At 36.1% G+C, this 22,675-nt stretch overlaps 1 protein-coding gene and 3 long non-coding RNA genes across 7 annotated transcripts; 2 read left to right on the top strand and 2 right to left on the bottom strand.

Annotated features, from left to right (window-relative positions):
• The first annotated feature begins 1,878 nt into the window (after positions 1 to 1,878).
• On the top strand, positions 1,879 to 7,822 carry LOC145238787 (uncharacterized). Its single transcript, XR_013862176.1, has 3 exons — positions 1,879 to 2,104; positions 2,233 to 6,665; positions 6,908 to 7,822. It is a non-coding gene; the product is annotated as an uncharacterized LOC145238787 (long non-coding RNA).
• Positions 7,823 to 11,360: 3,538 nt separating this feature from the next.
• Positions 11,361 to 14,839, bottom strand: LOC145238581 (uncharacterized). Its single transcript, XR_013862147.1, has 2 exons — positions 12,518 to 14,839; positions 11,361 to 12,275 (listed from the first exon to the last, which is right to left on the bottom strand). It is a non-coding gene; the product is annotated as an uncharacterized LOC145238581 (long non-coding RNA).
• Positions 14,840 to 14,847: 8 nt separating this feature from the next.
• LOC145238579 (uncharacterized) lies at positions 14,848 to 16,935 on the top strand. 4 transcript variants are annotated; one of them, XM_080101788.1, is made up of 3 exons: positions 14,848 to 15,154; positions 15,440 to 15,516; positions 15,620 to 16,935. In XM_080101788.1, the coding sequence occupies exons 1-3, from the start codon at positions 15,036 to 15,038 to the stop codon at positions 15,676 to 15,678; spliced, it is 255 nt and encodes an 84-aa protein (XP_079957914.1). In that variant the 5' UTR covers positions 14,848 to 15,035; the 3' UTR covers positions 15,679 to 16,935. The 4 variants fall into 4 exon arrangements, with proteins under 4 accessions (XP_079957914.1, XP_079957913.1, XP_079957912.1 ...); XM_080101787.1 differs by having other exon boundaries at positions 14,850 to 15,154; positions 15,440 to 15,537; XM_080101786.1 differs by having other exon boundaries at positions 14,851 to 15,154; positions 15,636 to 16,935.
• Positions 16,936 to 18,463: 1,528 nt separating this feature from the next.
• On the bottom strand, positions 18,464 to 20,549 carry LOC145239661 (uncharacterized). The gene is made up of 2 exons (XR_013862356.1): positions 18,785 to 20,549; positions 18,464 to 18,557 (listed from the first exon to the last, which is right to left on the bottom strand). It is a non-coding gene; the product is annotated as an uncharacterized LOC145239661 (long non-coding RNA).
• Between the last annotated feature and the right edge of the window lie 2,126 nt (positions 20,550 to 22,675).

Here is a 22,675-nt window from a genome sequence, read left to right as displayed (position 1 = left end):
CCCAGTGATTCCCACAGTGAGCGTCAGCACTCCCCTGAGCGTGTTTGGAACAAAGAAAATGAGGGCTCGAGTGAATGAGTCTCTGGAATAAATTAAAGCAGTTTGAGCAAAATATAGCAACAAGAGAAAATTGGATGCATATTTCTTCCAACAAATCGACCAACATAGTGAAATGTTTTCGTCATATGGATTAATTCGAACATTTAATCCGTAGTTGGCAAACTAGTGAAAGTAGGTCGACCAAAACTACTATTTAGTTTGATTTTGAGAGGTCGTTTGAAATCAATAAGCTGTTACGAGGGCGGATTTTTTTCTCTATACTCTTATTGGATCATTTGCTTCAAAGCGATTTTGGGATTTACCATTTATTATTTGTGGATGAACATCTTCCTTTCTTGCCTATTCCTAGAACTACAAAGGTGAGATAATAGAAATAAGACTTGCACACACACAGCAGCTAAAACAACCCAGAACCCAGTGATGGGGAGACTCAAGTCAATGACTCGACTCGAGTCCGACTCGAGTCGCCTTTTTAAAAGACTTGACTTGACTCGAGTCTCAGTTGTGAAAAGACTTGACTTGACTCGAGTCTCAGTTGTGAAAAGACTTGACTTGGACTCGTCTTAGTAGAGACTCGACTCGGACTCGTTATTTCACCAACAAAACGGAAATTTCTTAATTAATAATGAAAATAATAATAATTAATAACCTGTTCAGTTGGCTTTCAACCAAACAACAGCAGCAGTTTACTGTGCGAAGTTATTTTTGCTTAATATTAACGTAACTACAGGGTTCCCGCGGGTATGGAAAACCTGGAAAGGTTATGGAATTTAAATTTGTGTTTTTAAGTCCTGGAAAAGTTTTGAAAAAAAGCCAACTTTTGATCCTTGAAAAAGTATGGAATTTGGCGCCTGAAAATGCCAGATAGAGGAATTTCAAATTACGTAACGTTTGTATATTCGTTGCAAGTATGATAAATTGGATACATATACCAAAGTCTTTTTTCTAGTTTTCCTACTATGGGAATTGATCGTTTTTTTATTAAGGTTATGGAAATTCGGGATTTTTTTCTTGAAAAGTCATAGAATTTATAAACAAAAATTGCGCGGGAACCCTGTAACAAAGTCGCTGCTACATACACAAACTTTCTTACTCTGGCATTAAGCGTTGTACTTATTGCTTGGGTTAATGCAGTACATGTCAAAGCCAAGTATTCGCTTTTTATAAGCGCTTATATTATTGAACTAACGCTCTAGCGCATGCAGTTAAATATGAACTTTTGATTTTAAAAAACTCCTTTGAACAGATTAACGTTCTTTTCCACGCTGTTTAATGAGTGTCATTTAACGTGTTTCATTAAAGTTGACCCTACTCTAAGAAAGAGACGTTGATGGGATATGTTCACTGTAATGAACTGGTGTCCGTTTTTGAGGTAAAAAAGTAGCGATGAACTATTCAAATAGATTAACTATCTAAACCTTTAACCTTTCCTTGCGAAAACTTTTTGGGACTTGCCTTGACTCGAACCGCTAATGACTTGACTCGACTTGGGACTCGAACATCATTTGACTTGACTTGACTCGACTTGAGACTCGAACCCCTTGTGACTCGACTTGGGACTCGAACCCCTACTGACTTGACTTGAGACTCGACTGATAGGACTCGCTACCCAACCCTGCCAGAACCTCTTAGCATGATTGGCAGTTAATTTGTTTGGATTACAATTTTTTTGTTTTTTAAGAATTTTATTATCAACTGTATTGTTGGCTGAAAAGCCTTTTATCACTGGCAAATAATTATGTGTACACTGGGGTAAGATTTTTTTTCTCCAACAGCGCTGCAGATTTTTTTTCAGGAAAACGTAGTTCAACCAAGCATATCCGTTAGCATATTTCCAAAATGTAATCTATTTCGCATATGGGGCTTTTTTAACCAATCAGAGGGACGGATTTTTGCGGACTTTCGTTACGTCACGTAGGCCGTTGCGTAGTGGTTTACTTTGCGCATTTTCGATGTTGTAAGGTCGTCACTGCTTTTTCAAGTCAAAATAATATTTTATTTTGAAAATATGGCGAAAATGGAAGCATTCAGTACAACAGTGCAGGTAATGACCAGTATATAATGTATTGCAATAAACTAGACTGATTATATTTCTCTCTTTGTAAAATTACTGATATTATGCACAGCAGCACACAGGCTACTTTCAGAGAAATATATGCAATTTTGTTTTAGATACCATCGCATCGTGAAAACAACAGCGCGGATAAAGCAAAGTGTTTATGTTTACTAAAATGCAATGCTTGCATCGTTGCATGTAATGGCAACAATGAGGGCTGGTCTTTTATATTTAAAGCGACTTTTAAAAGGCTGTATGGCTAAAGAGACCTATAATCACCATCACTTACCATATTTTAAATGACATAAATATCTGAAATCAACATACTGCTTAAACTTCCAAAATGTTTACAGTAATCAGCAGTATAATCTTACACTGCAAAAAAAATTAGCTAGCTATGAAGCCAAATAATAAAAAGGCTGAATTCAAGCCAAAAATGGTTTGGAATGGCCCATTTTAAAAATCTTTTTAAATATGACTTATATCAATCCAGTATCGGCTTGTAATGAGCCATGTTTCTACTTTCACACTGAAAGTTTGTTGGCTGAAAATTGAAAATGGTTTCGGCTTATTTCCAGTCAAAAATGAGTCAGTACAGTTAAAGGTTGGTCCTTATGGCTCAATAGTGAGCCATTATTTTTTGCAGTGTACTATCAATCTGTAATGAGTTGACATCTTTTGTTGTTAACAACCTTTGGATTATACAAATACCCAGTTCAAATGCTGTGTTATGTTCTTGTAACGAAGTGTTTGTGGGTGCTATTTTTTGCATTTAGTTTTTTAATAGCATATAGGCCCATGTCAGTTGATTTGTTGACCTCTCCAATCTGTCCTTAAATTGTTTTTGGCAAGTACAGAACAATAATTGCCTCTGCACCTCCTTCCAAAAAGCACTCATTTAAGTTATGGTGGGGCAAAACACATGTATCAAATCCTGAGGTTCTGTAAAAGATATTTAAAATGTGTAAACGAAAGCTTTCGTGGTCAACAGTTGGAAATAACAAAATGAAACACCATCATTCTATTTTAGATTTTGGTATAGTATGATTGTATAAACATGTTGGAAAACTCACATTAATATCCTTGTCAAAAACTAGCGTTGTTTATATTCATGTCAAAACTACTGGTTGCCTTGACCTTGTTGTCATTAAAAAAAATTAGGCCTGAAAAAACTTTTTGTTCACTACCAATTTACCCAGTACACCAAAGTTTTCATTTTCTGCAGTGTATCCATTAAAGTGTCCTGTATAAGCCTCCGGAATTGCACTGCCTTCGTGAGTCTTGTGGTCATATATGTGTAATGAATAAACTGGAAAATGGCAAGCATAATGAGGACTTTAAAAAAGGCAGGCATAGTGTTTAACCATAAGCAAGCAGTCAATTTTAATTTGTTGTCTTTTCTTTCCACAAACATCCAAAACCATTTCATTTTTATTAAACAAACATTAATCACACTTTATCACCAATATGAAACAAGTTGCACATATTAGTTTCACAAGTTAACAGATCTTTAAAATGTAACAATACTTTTCATAATCTTACAGATTAAAACATTTTTGGAATGCACTGTGTCAATCTGAAATTACTTTTTTTAGACCCCAATTATACTTTACACATAAATTTTGAAATGCTTGTGTCAGGTCAGCCATACTTTTTCTGTAGTCTATCCTTTCCGAAGTTTGATAATAGTTTTGGCAATGTAGAGGTTCTTTTTTTTCAGATTTGATACATAAATATATACAATCTCTTGTGAAGATTGTTCTATTATGTTATGATATGTTCATGATCAAATTAATAATGACACAAACATCGTCGAAAATGCCGAGGCTTAAGCATACTTCCATGCGGCAACAATAAATGTCCTACAATGATACAGCACTCAATCCTGAAATAGTGTGCTTTGGAGAAGAGTGGTTGTTGGCAACTGCACTACTTCATCTGTTACAAGCAACTTGGTCCTATTTGATTGCATTTGTTAAGTTGCCTCGGTGTTAAGTTTGACTTAAACATTTATAGAAACAAGGCATAGAGTGTTGAATTTAATTGCACTGGTTTTATGTTGGAATTTTTTAGGACTAGAAAATGTTTGATACACATTCATTGGAAATTAAATCAGTATAAATTAGGGCTCAAATTTTGGGTAATTTCATTGATATAGCTGTCCCCAATTTGGCCCCCAGTCGTCAGATTGGTTGACCAAACCAATTTTTTGACAAACATTTTGGAAGTTTAAGGTCGAATTTGGATAAATTTTTGCTGGTACAAAGACACCTTGGAATTCCAGCTTGTATCAGAGATTTCACATCTGCAGAAAGACTGTCCACTCTATCCAAGCCAATTTGACTATTCTTCTGCTGAAGTTTTTTCCTCCAAACAACATTTCGGTTCTTTCTTTTGTTACTGCCAAACCAGCAAGTGCTTCTACGAAATGTTGTGCTTCTATTTTTTTAGTTTTAGCTGCAACTTTAAAGGTCTATGGTTTTGCCTACACAACAACTCAAGTTCCGTTTTTTTTAATTTAATTACCATTACTATTAAAACTACATGCATAGTACGCTTACACTGGCATTACTCTAAACCAGGGGTGGGCAAACTTTTCAGCGCAAGGGCCGCATTCAAAAGTTCTTAATCTTATGGGGCCGCATTGTATTTCACCAACGGCCCCCCAATTGCTTGCTTGTTTTTTTTAATAACTGGTGTAAAGAATTAGGTTTATCTCATGTATATACCATTCAAAGTTGCTTAAAATGCTCATATTAATAATTTCTAACTTGGTGCATAAGTTTAACTGAACGGAGCTAACTGTTTATGACGTCATAATCGGTATTGTGACGATTGCGGTGCCTGTTTATTCGCATTGTTTGCAGATAAAAAGCCTGGCGCATGTGGTTCTTAGGATGGTAATCTTTTTTTAAGTCTCACGAAATCTGTTTTTAGCAGTTTGAAAATCAAAATATTTGGCAAAATAGTTTTAGTTACGTCACGGCAGCCAGTACATGTATTTTGACATACATGGTCACGGCCGCACAAACTCGTCTACGCGGCCGCATGTGGCCGTACGGCCGCAGGTTGTGTACCCCTGATTTAGCTTAAAATATTAACATAGTATATTTTCAGCTATGTGCAAATACGTTTGTTGTCACTTTGTTTGCACAAACATTGGTTGAAACGCTACAATTAAATAAAAAAATAAAGCATTTGTTGTAAACATAGCATGTGTTGCAACATAGGCTGCATCACGTTTTTTTGTTAATAAATTCCTTGCGCCAACATTAAACAAAGCGAGCCGCTTTTAGTATCCATCTTAAGTGTCGTGGTCTGTGTTAATGATTCTAAACCCGTGTTTAATGTCCGTTTGCAATGTACTGCAACGACCTAAACTTGATCCAAAGTGACCAAAGTTTTGGCGTCAACAGTACAAAGTGGGCTGTATTTGAAAACGTGAATGGCTTTTACTTTTATCGAACGAAGAAATTGTTTCAAGTGAATATTTGCATGATAACGTGGTAGAAACAGCAGACCAATTCACGTAAACACCCCCGGTATTTTTCAAAACTACGCCTGTGGTTATAATACTATTCAGCGTTGCTCGGAAACTTGCTGTTTAAAATTTCCCAACATTTGGCGGGCCGCATGAACTCCTTTGCCGGGCCGCATGCGGCCCGCGGGCCGTAGTTTGCCCACCCCTGCTCTAAACAATGCTATTACCATTAAAACTACATCCATATGGTTAAACTGGCATAACCAAAGTCTCTCTATCAAACACAAGTTGTCGCACGAGAATTCATGGAGCGTGAAATGGGGCGACTTTAAACGCTTTTAACAACGCAAAGGATATGGTTTTTGATGTTTTTTTCAATAACCTGCCTTAACGACTAAATATTTTTTATTTCTAAATTGCCTTGCTGACAAGAAAATTTATGCGTGACGTAAAAACGACGTCATTGGTTGCTAGGCAACGCACAATGTTTGCAGGAAAGCAGTTTTATTGGCACTAGTTTAGCGAAAAAAAATTTCTGCATCGTTTGCTAGCAAATTTGTGAATAAAGTGTAGTAAATCACCCGATTCGTCAACAAGTGCTCGATTAGAAGCGCTTGTGTTATGAAAAAATCCCCGTTTCTTATCGGGCGGTGTTATAATTTTAGAACATGTGTTATAACACAGCCCGATTTTATCGGCAATGGTAGTGAAGCATTAAATTTATTTTTTATTGAAAAATATTATATTTTCTGTGGAAATAATCGCAGGTGAAATGGGTTTTACATGAAATTGGCAGTTAAATGTGAACTGTTATGACAAAAGCAAACGCATTTTGAGCAGTGAAATAGCAGCAGTACCAGATTCTCCTCGATTGTAAACTGTAAAATACAAAATGGGCCAAGGTTGTTGTATCTAATAGGCATCCATGTTCTGATAACAAATGGAGTAATAGAAAGTGACAGTTCAGGGTGGGGGAAGCATTTCTAGTGCTTCACGAAGCAAACTAAGGCCTAGCACACTATCAAATGAAGGACTTGGGACATTGGATTTGAAAAGCAATGATACATGGTAAGTGGTTGTCAATTGTCATGATATGCTTGTCATTCTCAACTGTTTCTATTATTTTAGCAGATGGTAATTTGTTATTTTTTTAGGCATGTTTAAAAATATGGTAGCTCATCTCTAGTGTGATCCTGGTTTTGTAAAACATTGGCTTTCATTTCTACTGGCCTAACTCAAGCATTTTTGTGTAAACTCCTACTTGTCAAATTAAATGTTGCATACACTTTTTCTTTTATTTTTTGTTGCAGTTCAACATCTGGAAAACTGAATAGAAGCAGAAAAAAGCAGCAGAATCATTCCAAAGGTAATTCAAGATTGCCTTGGACAACATGGAAGAAAGTAATTGATTGTGGAAGAATGGTGTGGGTGAAATGAGCTCACTGAAGTGTCAGCTAAACCATTGATGCATACAAAATGCTTCTTGCCTCACTTGCAGGGGAACATTTTATTTTAAGATATTCACCACACACTTCAGTTTTACATGAATCAAATCGAAATATGTGTGTTTTTTGCCGCTGTACTACCCGAAGGCAGGTTTATTTAACAAATCTTGTGCCCAATTTAAAGCAAACTTGTTATGTTAGATGTGTTCAATGATTTGTTGGTGTTATTTTAATCTCGTACCCAAATTAAGGCAAACTTGTTGTGTTGGTTAGATGTGTTTAAACATTTGTTGGTATTAACGCTGTCTTACCTACATGACATAATCATGGCGTCGTTAAAAAAGCATCTTTTGGGTAAATATTTATACATTTTCACTTTGATGTAGACTCTTTCAGTAAAAGTGATTCATCAGACAGGAATGAAAAACCTTTATTTTCAACCAGTAATCTCTATGATAGCTTGTTTGATACAACCTCATCTTTCACATGGTAGCTGGTTTAATTTTATTTCAGTAACTCGCAACACATTGCATTTTCAGCTGAACAATGTTGTTTCACCTTTTTTGTTTCTCAGTCTGTTTACTTGATGACCCCTTTTTAGTGTACTCATTGTAAATGCAGGTTTTTGCTTGATAAATCAATCTTCTAATTATTTATCCTCTTCACATTTATTTCTTCTTTCATATAACTGTGGCACCCAATATGAGTATGTTATTGTGTGGAAATTGGGTTTATGAGGTGCTTCATTTTTTCATTAATAAAATGTTGCCCTTAACTGTGCATTTGTTATTTCATCATTTTAAGTACTAGTATTAACTGGTTTAAAATCACAAAGGGCTTGATGTAAACAAAAACGGTTTTCACAGGTCAACTCTAAACTACATCTAGTAAACGCATAAAAAATATCTTTAGAATCTAACCACCACATGATAAATGAGAGGCGTACATCATAAGCGAACGAAGGGCATGACCGCTTTAAAATGATTTTTCGCGCTGACGACCCTTGTAGAATATACAGGCTCCAGATCACAAACGGATTAAGATAAATAAAAACGGTTTTCACAGGTCAACTTTAAAATACATCTAGTAAACACATACCAAATATCTTCAGAATCTAACCACCACATGATAAATGAGAGGCGTACATCATAAGCGAACGAAGGGCATGACCGCTTTAAAATAATCTTATGCGCTGACGACCTTTGTAGCATATACAGGCTCCAGATCACAAACGGATTAAGATAAATGAAAACGGTTTTCACAGGTCAACTCTAAAATACATCTAGTAAACGCATAAAAAATATCTTTAGAATCTAACCACCACATGATAACTGAGAGGCGTACATCATAAGCGAACGAAGGGCATGACCGCTTTAAAATGACTTTTTGCGCTGACGACCCTTGTAGCATATACAGGCTCCAGATCACAAACGGTTTAAGGTAAATGAAAATGGTTTTCACTGGTCAACTCTAAAATACATTGAGTAAACACATACCAAATATCTTTATCTTCTAAGAAGAACATCAAAAACAAGAGGCGTACATCATAAGCGAGCGCAGGGCACGACCGCTAGTGCTGTCGATTTCATGTAGGCCTATAGCAGTGGTTCCCAACCGGGGCGCCGCGGCACACTGGGGTGCCAATTGCCATGCTTAGGGGTGCCGCGAGATATTGATGTTGCAATACTGCGGCCCGTTCTTTGTTTTAACTTTACCGGCGGAATTTATTTATTTCTAACCGGGTTTCAGTGTGTATTAAGTTTTGCGTCTCTCAGTATTTCCCGGTTCCTTTTTGGAGAGTCGCTTAGTGAGGAAGTCACAGGTGGTAAGTAGATACTCCGCGCTAAGCCTTTGGATTCTCGCCCAGGAAAAAAACAAACAAAGATTTCGACTCGTTGCGTTTCTTTCCATAAAAAAGTTTGAACAGCATAACGATGGAAAATTTAAGCTGATGCACAAGCAGATGCTTCTCGACGCGTTCTGGATAAAAATTGAAAATGAATACCCTTGCGTTGGAAAGAAAACCATGTTTTGTTGCAGTGTTTCACGTCATACCTATGTGAGAGTGGATTATCCGTATTAACGAACATAAATATTACAAAACGAGATTGACTGCTCGAGGAAGAAATGCGGGTGGCTTATCGCATGTGCCCCCATATATTAAGGGACTTTGTGCAAGAAACCAAGCCCAACAATATTCACACTGACTTTTGAATAAATACATTTATACAACTGATTCTGTGTTGTTTCATACAGTTATTTGAAATACAGAAACCTCATAAAATTGATCCAGTTTTGCCAGGGTGCCGCAAACTATTATCTCTTTGATAGGGTGCCGCAAAGTCAAAAAGGTTGGGAACCACTGGCCTATAGCATGTAAATTTCTTGTAGCGTGTAGAATACAATCTCAACGTATAGTGATGATGAGCGCCTCTTGATTTTAGGGTAATGATAGGAATTGATTGATATTTTGCATGCGTTCACTCGACGTAGGTCTAGTTTAAAGTTAACCTGTGAAAACCGTTTTCAATACTTTATGTCGTTTGTGTTCTGGAGCCTGTACATGCTACTGGGTCGACAGCGCATAAAATTATTTTGAAGCGGTCATCCCCTTCGTTCGCTTATGATGTAGGCCAGTGCTCTTCAACCTTTTTTCCCGTTGTATACCTTTTACAATTTGCAAGCAACTTTGTATACCCTACACATAGCAATTTATAATTGTGCACAGAAAGTAACAGTCTACCAATAGGTACTTGCCTGGTCGCGTGAATTATTGTTATACAAGGCCAGGAGTAGACAACCAGTGGCCGTGAACATGTAAACTGAAATATTTGGATTTGCAAAACTAGTTTGAGGGGCTGGAAAAAATATTAACAGCCCAGAAGCCGCATGTTTGAGACTTTTTGTAAGCCTATTATGGGTAAACAATGTGAAAACAGGCATCATTAGCGTCGCAATTTCGATGGTGACGTTATAAACAGTAAAGTCTGATCCCTAGACTGTTCTACGTAACAAGCTAGAATTTAAATTGGCTATCAGGCACTATTAATAAGGATTTACGATGCGGCCGTCACAGCGGAAAGGTTGTGCACCCCCTGTGCTACGTCCAGGAAATTTAGCATACAAAAGTGTGTAAACCTAAGAAGTTGATTTAATGGCTGGCTTGTTGCTACATTCTTTCAGCGATTTGGACATGTGGTGTGGTGTTGACTTGTTCTCAAAACATTTTTTTGTATTCGCAATCCTTTACTCCAGGGATGTTAAAAGTAAAATTTCAGAAAGTACATTGTTCAACCATAACAGATACTCCAGGTATGTGCTTATTCGCTTCATAATTCGCATGATTGACGCAACAATCCCAACCTGACGCAATAATATTTACAACAACCAGGTCAGTCTCACATAGGTCACCAGCATGCTATGTCTTCCTGCATTTTTAACACTGACCACAGCTGTACTCCCTTCGTATACCTTTCTTCAGTCGTATACCCTAGTTTTAATGTGGTATACACTTGGGTATACAGTATACCCGGTTGAAGAGCACTGATGTAGGCTACGCCTCTCATTTATGATGTAGTGGTTAGATTCTAAAGATATTTGGTATGTGTTTACTAGATGTATTTTAGAGTTGACCTGTGAAAAACATTTTCATTTATCTTAATCCGTTTGTGATCTGGAGCCTGTATATTCTACAAGGGTCGTTAGCGCAAAAAATCATTTTAAAGCGGTCATGTCCTTCGTTTACTTATGATATACGCCTCTCATTTATGATGTGGTGGTTAGATTCTTAAGATATTTTTTATGCGTTTACTAGATGTATTTTAGAGTTGACCTGTGAAAACCGTTTTTGTTTACCTTAAACCGTTTGTGATCTGGAGCCTGTATATGCTACAAAGGTCGTCAGCGCATAAGATTATTTTAAAGCGGTCATGCCCTTCGTTCGCTTATGATGTACGCCTCTCAGTTATCATGTGGTGGTTAGATTCTAATGATATTTTTTATGCGTTTACTAGATGTAGTTTAGAGTTGACCTGTGAAAACCGTTTTCATTTATCTTAATCCGTTTGTGATCTGGAGCCTGTATATTCTACAAGGGTCGTCAGCGCAAAAAAAATCATTTTAAAGCGGCCATGGCCTTCGTTTGCTTATGATGTACGCCTCTCATTTATCATGTGGTGGTTAGATTCTAAAGATATTTTTTATGCGTTTACTAGATGTAGTTTAGAGTTGACCTGTGAAAACCGTTTTTGTTTACATCAAGCCCTTTGTGATTTTAAACCAGTTAATACTAGTACTTAAAATGATGAAATAACAAATGCACAGTTAAGGGCAACATTTTATTAATGAAAAAATGAAGCACCTCATAAACCCAATTTCCACACAATAACATACTCATATTGGGTGTCACAGTTATATGAAAGAAGAAATAAATGTGAAGAGGATAAATAATTAGAAGATTGATTTATCAAGCAAAAACCTGCATTTACAATGAGTACACTAAAAAGGGGTCATCAAGTGAACAGACTGAGAAACAAAAAAGGTGAAACAACATTGTTCAGCTGAAAATGCTATGTGTTGCGAGTTACTGAAATAAAATTAAACCAGCTACCATGTGAAAGATGAGGTTGTATCAAACAAGCTATCATAGAGATTACTGGTTGAAAATAAAGGTTTTTCATTCCTGTCTGATGAATCACTTTTACTGAAAGAGTCTACATCAAAGTGAAAATGTATAAATATTTACCCAAAAGATGCTTTTTTAACGACGCCATGATTATGTCATGTAGGTAAGACAGCGTTAATACCAACAAATGTTTAAACACATCTAACCAACACAACAAGTTTGCCTTAATTTGGGTACGAGATTAAAATAACACCAACAAATCATTGAACACATCTAACATAACAAGTTTGCTTTAAATTGGGCACAAGAATTATTAAATAAACCTGCCTTCGGGTAGTACAGCGGCAAAAAACACACATATTTCGATTTGATTCATGTAAAACTGAAGTGTGTGGTGAATATCTTAAAATAAAATGTTCCCCTGCAAGTGAGGCAAGAAGCATTTTGTATGCATCAATGGTTTAGCTGACACTTCAGTGAGCTCATTTCACCCACACCATTCTTCCACAATCAATTACTTTCTTCCATGTTGTCCAAGGCAATCTTGAATTACCTTTGGAATGATTCTGCTGCTTTTTTCTGCTTCTATTCAGTTTTCCAGATGTTGAACTGCAACAAAAAATAAAAGAAAAAGTGTAGGCAACATTTGATTTGACAAGTAGGAGTTTACACAAAAATGCTTGAGTTAGGCCAGTAGAAATGAAAGCCAATGTTTTACAAAACCAGGATCACACTAGAGATGAGCTACCATATTTTTAAACATGCCTAAAAAAATAACAAATTACCATCTGCTAAAATAATAGAAACAGTTGAGAATGACAAGCATATCATGACAATTGACAACCACTTACCATGTATCATTGCTTTTCAAATCCAATGTCCCAAGTCCTTCATTTGATAGTGTGCTAGGCCTTAGTTTGCTTCGTGAAGCACTAGAAATGCTTCCCCCACCCTGAACTGTCACTTTTCATTACTCCATTTGTTATCAGAACATGGATGCCTATTAGATACAACAACCTTGGCCCATTTTGTATTTTACAGTTTACAATCGAGGAGAATCTGGTACTGCTGCTATTTCACTGCTTAAAATGCGTTTGCTTTTGTCATAACAGTTCACATTTACTTGCCAATTTCATGTAAAACTCATTTCACCTGCGATTATTTCCACAGAAAATATAATATTTTTCAATAAAAAATAAATTTAATGCTTCACTACCATTGCCGATAAAATCAGGCTGTGTTTTACACATGTTCTAAAATTATAACACCGCCCGATAAGAAACGGGGATTTTTTCATAACACAAGCGCTTCTAATCGAGCACTTGTTGACGAATCGGGTGAGTAAATATAAATGATCCCACCGTTTTTAGTAATAAAAAATGTTGACTGTACAGATATTTGAAAAACTTAGAAATATAAGTGTTAACCAAAGCAGTTTGTTGATCTAAGTTATACTTTTTAAAGTCTTTATGTAGGTTACCGGTATACTTATTTTTTTGCTAGTGGAAAAAGTGCAAACCTACAGAAATTTGCAATACATTTAACAGTTCTATGATAAGATGAATAAAGTGTGCATATATATAAACTTGCAACTTAAAATAGTAAAAAAAAGTGGTTTGGTGGCCAGTTAAGTGCACCAATATAATGAAGAAACTGGTGGATGGGTGGGCTTTTAAAAGAACAAGCCGTTGATTTCAAAGTATCCTTACTGAAGAAGAATTATCTAGTGTCCCATCGCACCAAACCTGTGTAAGAAGTTGCTGTTTGGCATGGCTCCTGGCTTGCAATACCAACAGGCATATAGACTCAGAAAAAGGAAAACATAAATGCCAATGTTTTATTTTGCAACAATTTTGATTAAAACAGACACAAATAATGACATAAAATAGTAATGCATAACAAGATGGAAAGACAAATAACATTCATTGATTTAAATGTAATTTTGTGACATTTAGAAGGCTGACACAGGATCTATTGGACTTCATGTAACTACTGTGTTTGAGTTTATGAAGCTTCAAAAAAACATGTCATACTGTGCAGTGTGTCTCTTAAGTTTTGACTTTTTTGATTTTATGGAATCACCAATTTTGAAAATTGCTAATAATTCTTGCATGTTATTTTATGCCCTTAATGAAATCATTTGGATTTTTTGTGATATCCTCACATAACATGTATTGTGGGAAGTATCAGCTGAAACTGAAATAAATGAAAAAAGTGCCACCTTGGATGCAAAATTTCCCACGAGACTTTTTGTGCTGTACAGGTGAATAGATTCAAGAAGATTTAACAATTTTGTTGATATTGGTTGTTTTATGCATCAATGTTAGTTGTATTTGTTTATATTGCATTTTTTCTTGTGGTTGTGTTGCATATGACAGTACACATATTCAACATGGTATATAGACCTTAATTAATGCAATAAATATTTTTATCACTAAAAAGTGTCAAATATCTTTCAAAAAAATTAAAATCAGAGGGAAAGATTGTGCAACACCTTTAAAGGTACTACCAAAAGCTTTTAAAATTCAGTATGTGCTAAAAGCGTCAAAATGCAGTAAATAAACGATGACGTCACTATTACGTCATGACTTTTCTGACCTTGGAGGACCATGGTCAAACTATTTAGCCTATTCCAATTTTAGATGAATATACATCACAACCTTTTTATCTTTCGGGACTTAAGTAGGCTACATGTATATCTACTGGAAAATTTACCCGCTAAAACCTAATTTAAACTCTATTTGATGTTCATCAGTTCCATTTAAACATTATAAGTTGGGCGTAGTTATATTTTTATTCAAAATTTTGCAGAAATTGCAAAATCAAACACCGCAAAAGTATCCAAATTAATCATTTTATAAATCGGCCCCATAAGGCGCAATGCAAAATTCGCGCTAATTTCGGCCCATTTTTATCCCCACGGTAAGCACTTTTTTCCAAGGAATGCAGCCTGACTACGGTAACTATAGCCAGGTGATTGTTTCCGTCATGGTAGTTGGTTTCAATTTGGCGCGTGGTGATACCGGTTTTGTGGCTTCTTGTTATAATGTGACATGTAGTCTGCAGTCTGCACCAACTATTTTTGTTAAAAAAACTTTACGGATAACAGAATTGTAATTTATTTTGCGCAAAGTCGCGAACATCGTCTGCAACCTGTTTAATATCACACAATGTATTTTTGTTTTTTTTTTTAGAAAGACTGTATAAAGAACAGCTACACTGTACTATAGTTGACTAAAATTTTAAAATATCTTATAGTATACTAAAATAGTATAATACAGGTCATGTGCCCTTTAAGTCTACAGCATCAAGTCAGCCACTGGTGAAAGCATTTGGTTCTGATGGGCGAAACCTTTTTTCCTGACTGACATGCCATGGCCATCACCATTGGGAACATATTTTTCAACTTTAACAATTTTGTCTGCCAATTACAAAAGCAGCAAAATGGTGTTTAAATCAGGGGCAAGAAATCAACCAATAAGTGTGAGGTAGGTATCAGATGGCAGAACACAAACATATTTTTTGTGTCAGATTAAGAACAGACATAAATAACAGAAACTTCACAAGTTAACAGAAAAAAAACCTAATTTTTGAAAGGATTTTGCTTCATTAAAAATGTCCAGTTAACCAAAGACCCTTGCCTTAAAAAATGAATACTCACTCAAAATAGTACATACTGTGTTCCTCATAAAAACTTAACTTTTAGTTACTAATTTTACTAATTTAGAAAGTTCAGGTTTTTACATCAATATTGATTCTGAATTTATAAACAGATCTCATAAACAAGTAAAAGATGCTTCTTGCAATGAGGTGATGTTTACACAAGATGATAGCATCAACAAGAAATTTGGTCAGTTACTATTGTCATCCAGTGAGTGCATGGTGTTTATGACTGAAAAAAGTGCAACTTCTAGAAATACTTAAAAACATTTTTTTTCTATTTTCTAATACAGATTTTGTTGGTTGCAGACTTGCAGTACACTTTCTTTCTGTGCAACCCACTCTCACATAAAATCTCCAGCATGCGTGCCTGTGTTATCGGGCTGATAATTGTGCGCAGGTATTTTTGCAGTGTATATGGCTATACTAAATTTTCTTCCAATGTACAAAATTTATTGCTCATACAATATGTAAATCTGTTGCCATGGTAGTTTTATTTTTGTTGAAAAGGTTTAGTATTTCTTTAGCAATGTCTACATCAGGGGTTCTTAACCAAGGGTTCTCGTACCCCCAAGGGGTGTGAGAACTGTTCCTAGGGGGTGCGGGGATGCTGAATCATTAAGGTTGGTTAGATCTATTCTATATAATTAAAAAACCCAGGGGGTGCGAAAAAAAGGTTAAAAACCACTGGTCTACATTCTACAGGCAGTCAGAATAAAGATTACATATTGCCTGGGTGTTGGTTATTACCCAATTAATCATTTCTCCAACCAATTAGAACTTGGTTGTCGAATACAGTAGTACAAACAGTTTTTTTTCCTTGTATGATTATTTACCACAAATGACATTTGAAGATAGTTTATATAATGGAAGCTGTTTTTATGCATGCTGAGTGCAGATTTTTTTCTTGGTACTATTGGGTTATTTTTACATTTTGTGAGGAAGACTCAGTTAAGGTTTAATTAACATCAGGAGCTAAATATACCAATAACTTGAGGTTTTTGTTCTAATTGACAAACCTGCCACATCTTTCAGCAAATGTGTTTTTGGTATTTTTGTTGGTAAAAACCTTCTCACTACGGTCAAATTTTACTGTACCTATTTCAATCAAATTGTATACTTTCAGTTTAATATTGTAATAAAAATGAATATTCCTTATTTTCTTTCTGAAGTTTTTGAAAAACTGATGATTGTTTATTGATTCATTTACAATACAATTTCAAAATCAATATGATTACCTAATTTGCCTTTTTAATGACAGTCACAGGCTTGTACTCTATATAACTAAAGGACTCATATTTTATGTGTGTTTAATTTATGAATAAAACAGCCTTTTGCAATGCACTGGCACAAACAGTAAAATGTTACAAAACAGAAATGTGAAAGAGAATGTGAAACATGGATTTTTTTGTTTAAAACAAAAATATGGCTTCTGTAATTACAATTGTATGATTAAATGCTTTTTTAAGAAAATCGCAAACATGTTTGCTTCAAACTAGCCAGTAAACTGTGTTTTATGTTAGGATATTAATGCATGATCAAAACATTGTGTATGGTGTAGTAGGTTCTGGGTGGAGTTTATACCAAAAATAAAAAGGCATTTGCACAGCTTTGTGGTCTTCATTTCTCAGAAAAAGTTTCCATTTAAAAAGGGAGAACAGTTCCGTTTTGTTAGTCATTTAAGTCGCAATATGGCTGGGTCTCCCAACTGTGTTAAAAATTCGATGTTGAATAAAATAGTTCGAGTATATATATTAAAAAAACAGGACAGTGAAGTTCACGAGTAGGAGCAAAACTTCATCAGAATCAACCCTAACATTGAATCTTTTATATGGGAGTGTTTATACGCATTTAATGTTTAATAAGTACCTCAAACTCCTTTTGAGAGCGTACACAATATAACTTACCTGCCTAAAACCAAAGTATATATAAAACACAAGTAGTCCAACCCATTGTTACGCGATAGAGCCGCATGGACGCCATTTTGTGTCCAAATTAATACAGCAGGTATAGGGAAAAACACATAAATTGTCTGATTTTTACAAACTGGTGGGATTTAACGCGTGTTTGATAGGCAAAATCGAATAAAACGTTTGGGTTCTAACATTTGAGCGTGATAATGCACGCTGAACGCAAATATTTAAAGTTTACATGAAAAATAAGCGGCCAAATTTACATGAAAAACAGCAATTTAGCTTTTAATATTACGGTGAAATGTTAGAACTCGAAATTTTCATTCAATTTGGCGAATCAAATTCGCGTCTATGCTCTCCAGTTTGTAAAAATCAGACAATTTATGTGTTATTTTTCTCTACCCACAGTATCATTTTGGACACAAAATGGCTACATAGGCTTTATTGCGTAACAATAGGTTGGACAACTTGTGTTTTATATAGACTTTGCCTAAAACCAAGAACACAAACTGGCGCCAGTTTGTTTACAACGGTATGTGACGTCATAATGCGTACATTTTTATTCATGGTAGTCAGGCTGCATTCCTTGGAAAAAAGTGCTTACCCATCCCCACAACTTGTGTTTTCTATAGATTTTGGGCATAACTCTAAGCAATGCTAATGAAAACAAGCTACACCTGCGAAACGGAACTTAAAATTTAAAATAAGTTGATTGCATGGTTGTCACGCATCAAAAGTGGTTTGGTGGCCAGTTAAGTGCACCAATATGCTGAGAAACTGGTGGATGGCTGGGCTTTTAAATGAACAAGTCATTGATTTCAAAGTATCTTTACTGAAGAAGAATTATCTAGTGTCCCATCGTACCAAACCTGTGTAAGAAGTTGATGTTTGGCATGGCTCCTAGCTTGCAATACCAACAGGCATATAGACTCAGAAAAAGGACAACATAAATGCCAATGTTTTATTTTGCGAAAATTTTGATTAAAACAGACACAATTAATGACATAACATAGTAATGCATAACAAGATGGAAAAGCAAATAACATTCATTGATTTAAATGTAATTTTGTGACATTTAGTAGGCTGACACAAGATCTATTGGACTTCATGTAACTTGTAACGACCGCTAGGTGCGCAGCCTGGCCCTGCGCCGTTCGTCACACTAGATAACCCTTTTTGTAAAACGCGCCCGTCCTACAGCCCGTCCTCCAAGACGACCCACTCTTGCATTTGCAACGAATGTTCTTTTTTGGCGATAAAAGGCAACGCTGACGAATAAACCAAGACGACAACGTCAATAGCAACGGCAACGGTTTTTCTGTAACCACAAATAACATACATAAGCCAGACGTACACATTATGACGTCATAGCGACCATCACACAATAAGCAGTTTTAACAGTACACACAGGTCTTACTTAAATCCACGTTAATCAGTCACATTTTACATTAAAATTACTTACAATTACTCATAACAAGTCAAGTTACTGTTAAAATACACATTAACACAAGTTAAACACAAATCAAGTAAGAACATAAAACATACCAACTGTTGGGTAACCAGGGCTTTACTAGCACGCGGCTAGAGGTTCCACAACTGACAATTCAGCATTTTTGCTATTGCTCTTAACATTTACAGTTTCACTATAAACAAAATAGTCACAAGAAATTAGGATAAATTCACTTAAATTGACTGCAAACCTAGCAACTAACGCAGCTCACAAAAAACGTGGCGTTCAAAGTACATGCTCTGTCGCGGATGAATATTTCAATACGTCACGAATAAAGGAGAACTTAAATCAGCCAAGCGGAACAATTAATTCTCGCTGTAACATAACTACTGTGTTTGAGTTTATGAAGCTACAAAAAAACATGTCATACTGTGCAGTGTGTCTCTTAAGAGCTTCAGAAGAGCTACTATGACCGAGGAACCAAACCCTTACCTCAATTGGAAAAGGAGGATGTGGTCCGATACCAGAAAGGAAAGCAATGGAATAAAGCTATCGTTGGAAGTCAAAGCAATTATCCACGCTCTTATTTTATTCGCAATGTGCACGGTAATTTGCGTCGCAATCGTAGGCAACTCAACAAAACCCGTGAAATGCCTACTATGTATTATGATCATTACACAGATTACATACCAAGCACCACATACACAAACAGAACCAATACCAATGATCGTTGTGTTTCGTCACAGAGTAACTCAACTGTAAATTCCAATTGTGCAACTAACAACACAACACGTACTACACGATGTGGCCGTAGAGTCGTGATGCCCGCAAAGTTTCGTGATTTTGTTTGTGTGTCTCCTTGATTTTCTTGCCGATTGATACGTTGTGAATAAGGGTCGCAGTGTTTTCTTTAGAAGAAGAGGGGTGTGATAGTTGCATGTAAATACTGCCTCAAGTGGTCACGTGTTATGTTTGCCACCATTTTGTGTTCGTTATCATTCTAAATATACAGCCCACGCGGTCCAGACCTTACAAAAACCAAAACTGCCTCCCTAATTCGGAAACGGCCCGAACCGTGCAATAACGGCTCACCACTAAGCCAAAGAAAGACCACAAACTGGTTTCACTAATGGGCGCCTTGTTTAAATACAACGATAAAAAGCCTTCACATAAAACAACTCAGAATTCGACAAGTTTCGCTACAAGTCAACGCCACCAATACACGACATAAAACAACACGGTGTTACTCGCACGGTGCCCAGAGGAAGACTGACCATGATTTCTTCTCAAGCACGTTTTACCACACCAATCACGTCGATTAACAAATCACGTGATTCCAAGAGGCACATCCGGGTATCGCAGAACCAACAAGGGTGAACACGCAAACGGCACATATGAGGCGAACGTATAAAACACAGGAAAAGCGTCATGTGTAACAAGAACCATTTAGTGAGGATACTGTGTGGTGAGAATAATACGCAAAACAATTAAGTGAAGAAATGAGTGGCGAAACATGACAACGATTAAACAAAACAATTAGGTGAAGAAATGAGTGGCGAAACATAACAACGATTAAACAAAACAATTAAGTGAATAAATGAGTGGCGAAACATAACAACGATTATACAGACTAAACAATAGTGAAACACAGGATAATAAACTGTAAAGAATGTTATGTGCATGAAGGTGTGTAATAATCCGAACAAATATAACAAAGTAACGTGAAAGAATAAGTGAAAATACGTGTGTGAAGGTAAAGTATTCAAAAGATGCGTCAAAAATAGAACGTGATTAAAATTCGCCACACAAGTCAAGGGTTGGAAAGCACGAAAGTTCAGGGGGGTCTTTTAAATAATGTGCGCTTTACGAGAAGCATAGCTTTAATTAGGCAATTACGTTTAAATGACGATTAAATAGATTTTTTTGCACAAACTGAATCCCTTAATTTGTTCGTACATGGAACCCACAAAAAACAAAGGTAGGCTAGGTATTTCAATGATTACCTTTATAGTTTGATGATAAAAATGCAAGCTTGGGGGTTGTTTTGGTGGGTGAAATGATGATGAGAATACTTTTGCGAATTGATTCCACTCTTGCACCATCTTAACCTAGCTCTTTGCACGTAGACCTACATGAGGCTAGTAAGCTTACATCAAACAAAAGATATTTTGAAAACCTTTCGGTCTGGTCTGGTCCACCTATTGCCGTTAGCCTAACCTCTTCGCGCCCAGGTCTATGTTTGTCATAGGAGTAAGGCGGCAGCACCTAGTGGATGTACAACCCAATAGAAAGTCAATAATGCCAATGACCCTGTTACAAATAACAAAATCCTAAGATTAAGCAGTAAAAACTACTTGACGAAGTAAGCGGTATGCACGTAAATAGCTGTCATGAGACGTAGGCAGTGGTGGGATTCAGCCAGTTCGCACCAGTTTTCTACATCGAACCGTCTCATGAAATTTTATGAGATCAGCGAACCGGTTAGCATTACTGGTTAATGTCAATGGATACGGTCATTTTTTTGTACGGAACCGACTGAAAATTATGACTTTTGTGATATAACCGGCTGACAAAAAATTTGAATCCCACCACTGGCCGTAGGCTATGTTGTACGCCTCTGTTTAAGCCGTTTCCCAAACAATCGCACTTTCACGAGTTGATCATTTTAGGTCATTCTCGATTAAAATACATGTTAAAAATATTCGAGTTTTGCTCGATAGAAAAGCGGTAATATCGCGCACCACACAGCACACAGGCGTGTGAATCAAAAAAGTTTATTACATCAGATTAATATAATCCAAAACCAGGTGCATTAACATACCGGTTTGATTCAAAGCATATGTTTTTATTATTGGGATTGACTGGTTTTTTTAATTTGATAAATAAACGGAACAAAATTTATTTTGATGAGATCTACCCTTGAAAAAAAAAACGATTTGTGACATTTTCTTGATCTCATGGAATCGAAAACACGCGGGAAACATGCTTGTGTTTCTGGTAGAGCTACTAACACCATAACTCACTTGACACCCAAAGTCGATTAGGGGGCGTAAAGAGCTGAATTTTTTATTTAGCGGCTATAAATGGGTTGGGTTGGGAAATAAGTTTTTAATTTTTTTACATTAGTAACTCATTTTTTGGGTTAGTTTTATTGAATTTTAAGTGCTAATACCTTACCCCGACCCTAATAGCCCTAACCGTAAGCATTTTTGGAGATATAACCAAATCGACTTTGGGTGTCAAGTGAGTTATGGTGTTAGTAGCTCTACCTGTGTTTCTTATTTTGCCAACAACATAAACATCGAACAACCAGAACCGGATTCGTTAATTTCGTTCATTCATTGCTCTAGTCCTGTGGCTCTCAACCAGGACTGCCACTACCCACTACTAAGGATAATGTTGTTAGTGTTACATATATATTTATAAGTTGTTATGCTGGTAATGTTACCTGATGTTAACGACCACCTGGAAAGAACGTGACAGTGACAACTGACAACGTTGTTGAAAGAGGGTACATTTTAAGTCTGCTGTGAGCGGCGGAAGTACCAACTTTTGCATTTCATGAAGCTATTTGCTATTTTAGTAAAGAACTTATGGTACTATTGTTGTAAAAAAAATTTTTTTTTCGCACCAAACTTGTAATTAAACCAATTCGAATTAGACAGTTCAGTGTTTACCAAAATGTGTGACTTATACCCGACATGTTTTTGTTCGTTTTATTTTTTGCCCCTTTTCTGTCTGTTCACATAAATTTGCAATATCATGTGGTAAGTAAAACAAAAAGAGTCCCAGTTTTAAATCAGAAAAAATAGCTTACCAAAACGTATGTTGAAGAATTATATGGCGAGCAGTCGAGCACGTGTATAACTAATTTTTGTGTTTTGATATTAGATGTTTTTATTCGTGTAGTTGGCTGTGGTTGGTTTTGAAGATTAACACATGTAGCAATTGTAGCATAAAATGCATAACATTTCAATTATTGGCCA

Source organism: Phallusia mammillata, chromosome 7 (assembly GCF_965637545.1).
Source record: "Phallusia mammillata chromosome 7, kaPhaMamm4.hap1.1, whole genome shotgun sequence".
NCBI classification, from domain to species: Eukaryota; Metazoa; Chordata; class Ascidiacea; order Phlebobranchia; family Ascidiidae; genus Phallusia; species Phallusia mammillata.
The sequence above is the reverse complement of the archived record's forward strand: the minus strand, read 5'-3'. Positions and strand labels throughout refer to the sequence as shown.

Bases quoted from the DNA above. Each gene is read 5' to 3' on its own strand.
- LOC145238579 (XM_080101785.1), top strand. From the start codon at position 15,036: ATGCCATGGCCATCACCATTGGGAACATATTTTTCAACTTTAACAATT. The intron at 15,155-15,439 runs GTAGGTATCAGA...ATTTATAAACAG, and splicing joins AATCAACCAATAAGTGTGAG to ATCTCATAAACAAGTAAAAG. The intron at 15,538-15,635 runs GTGAGTGCATGG...TGTTGGTTGCAG, and splicing joins TCAGTTACTATTGTCATCCA to ACTTGCAGTACACTTTCTTT.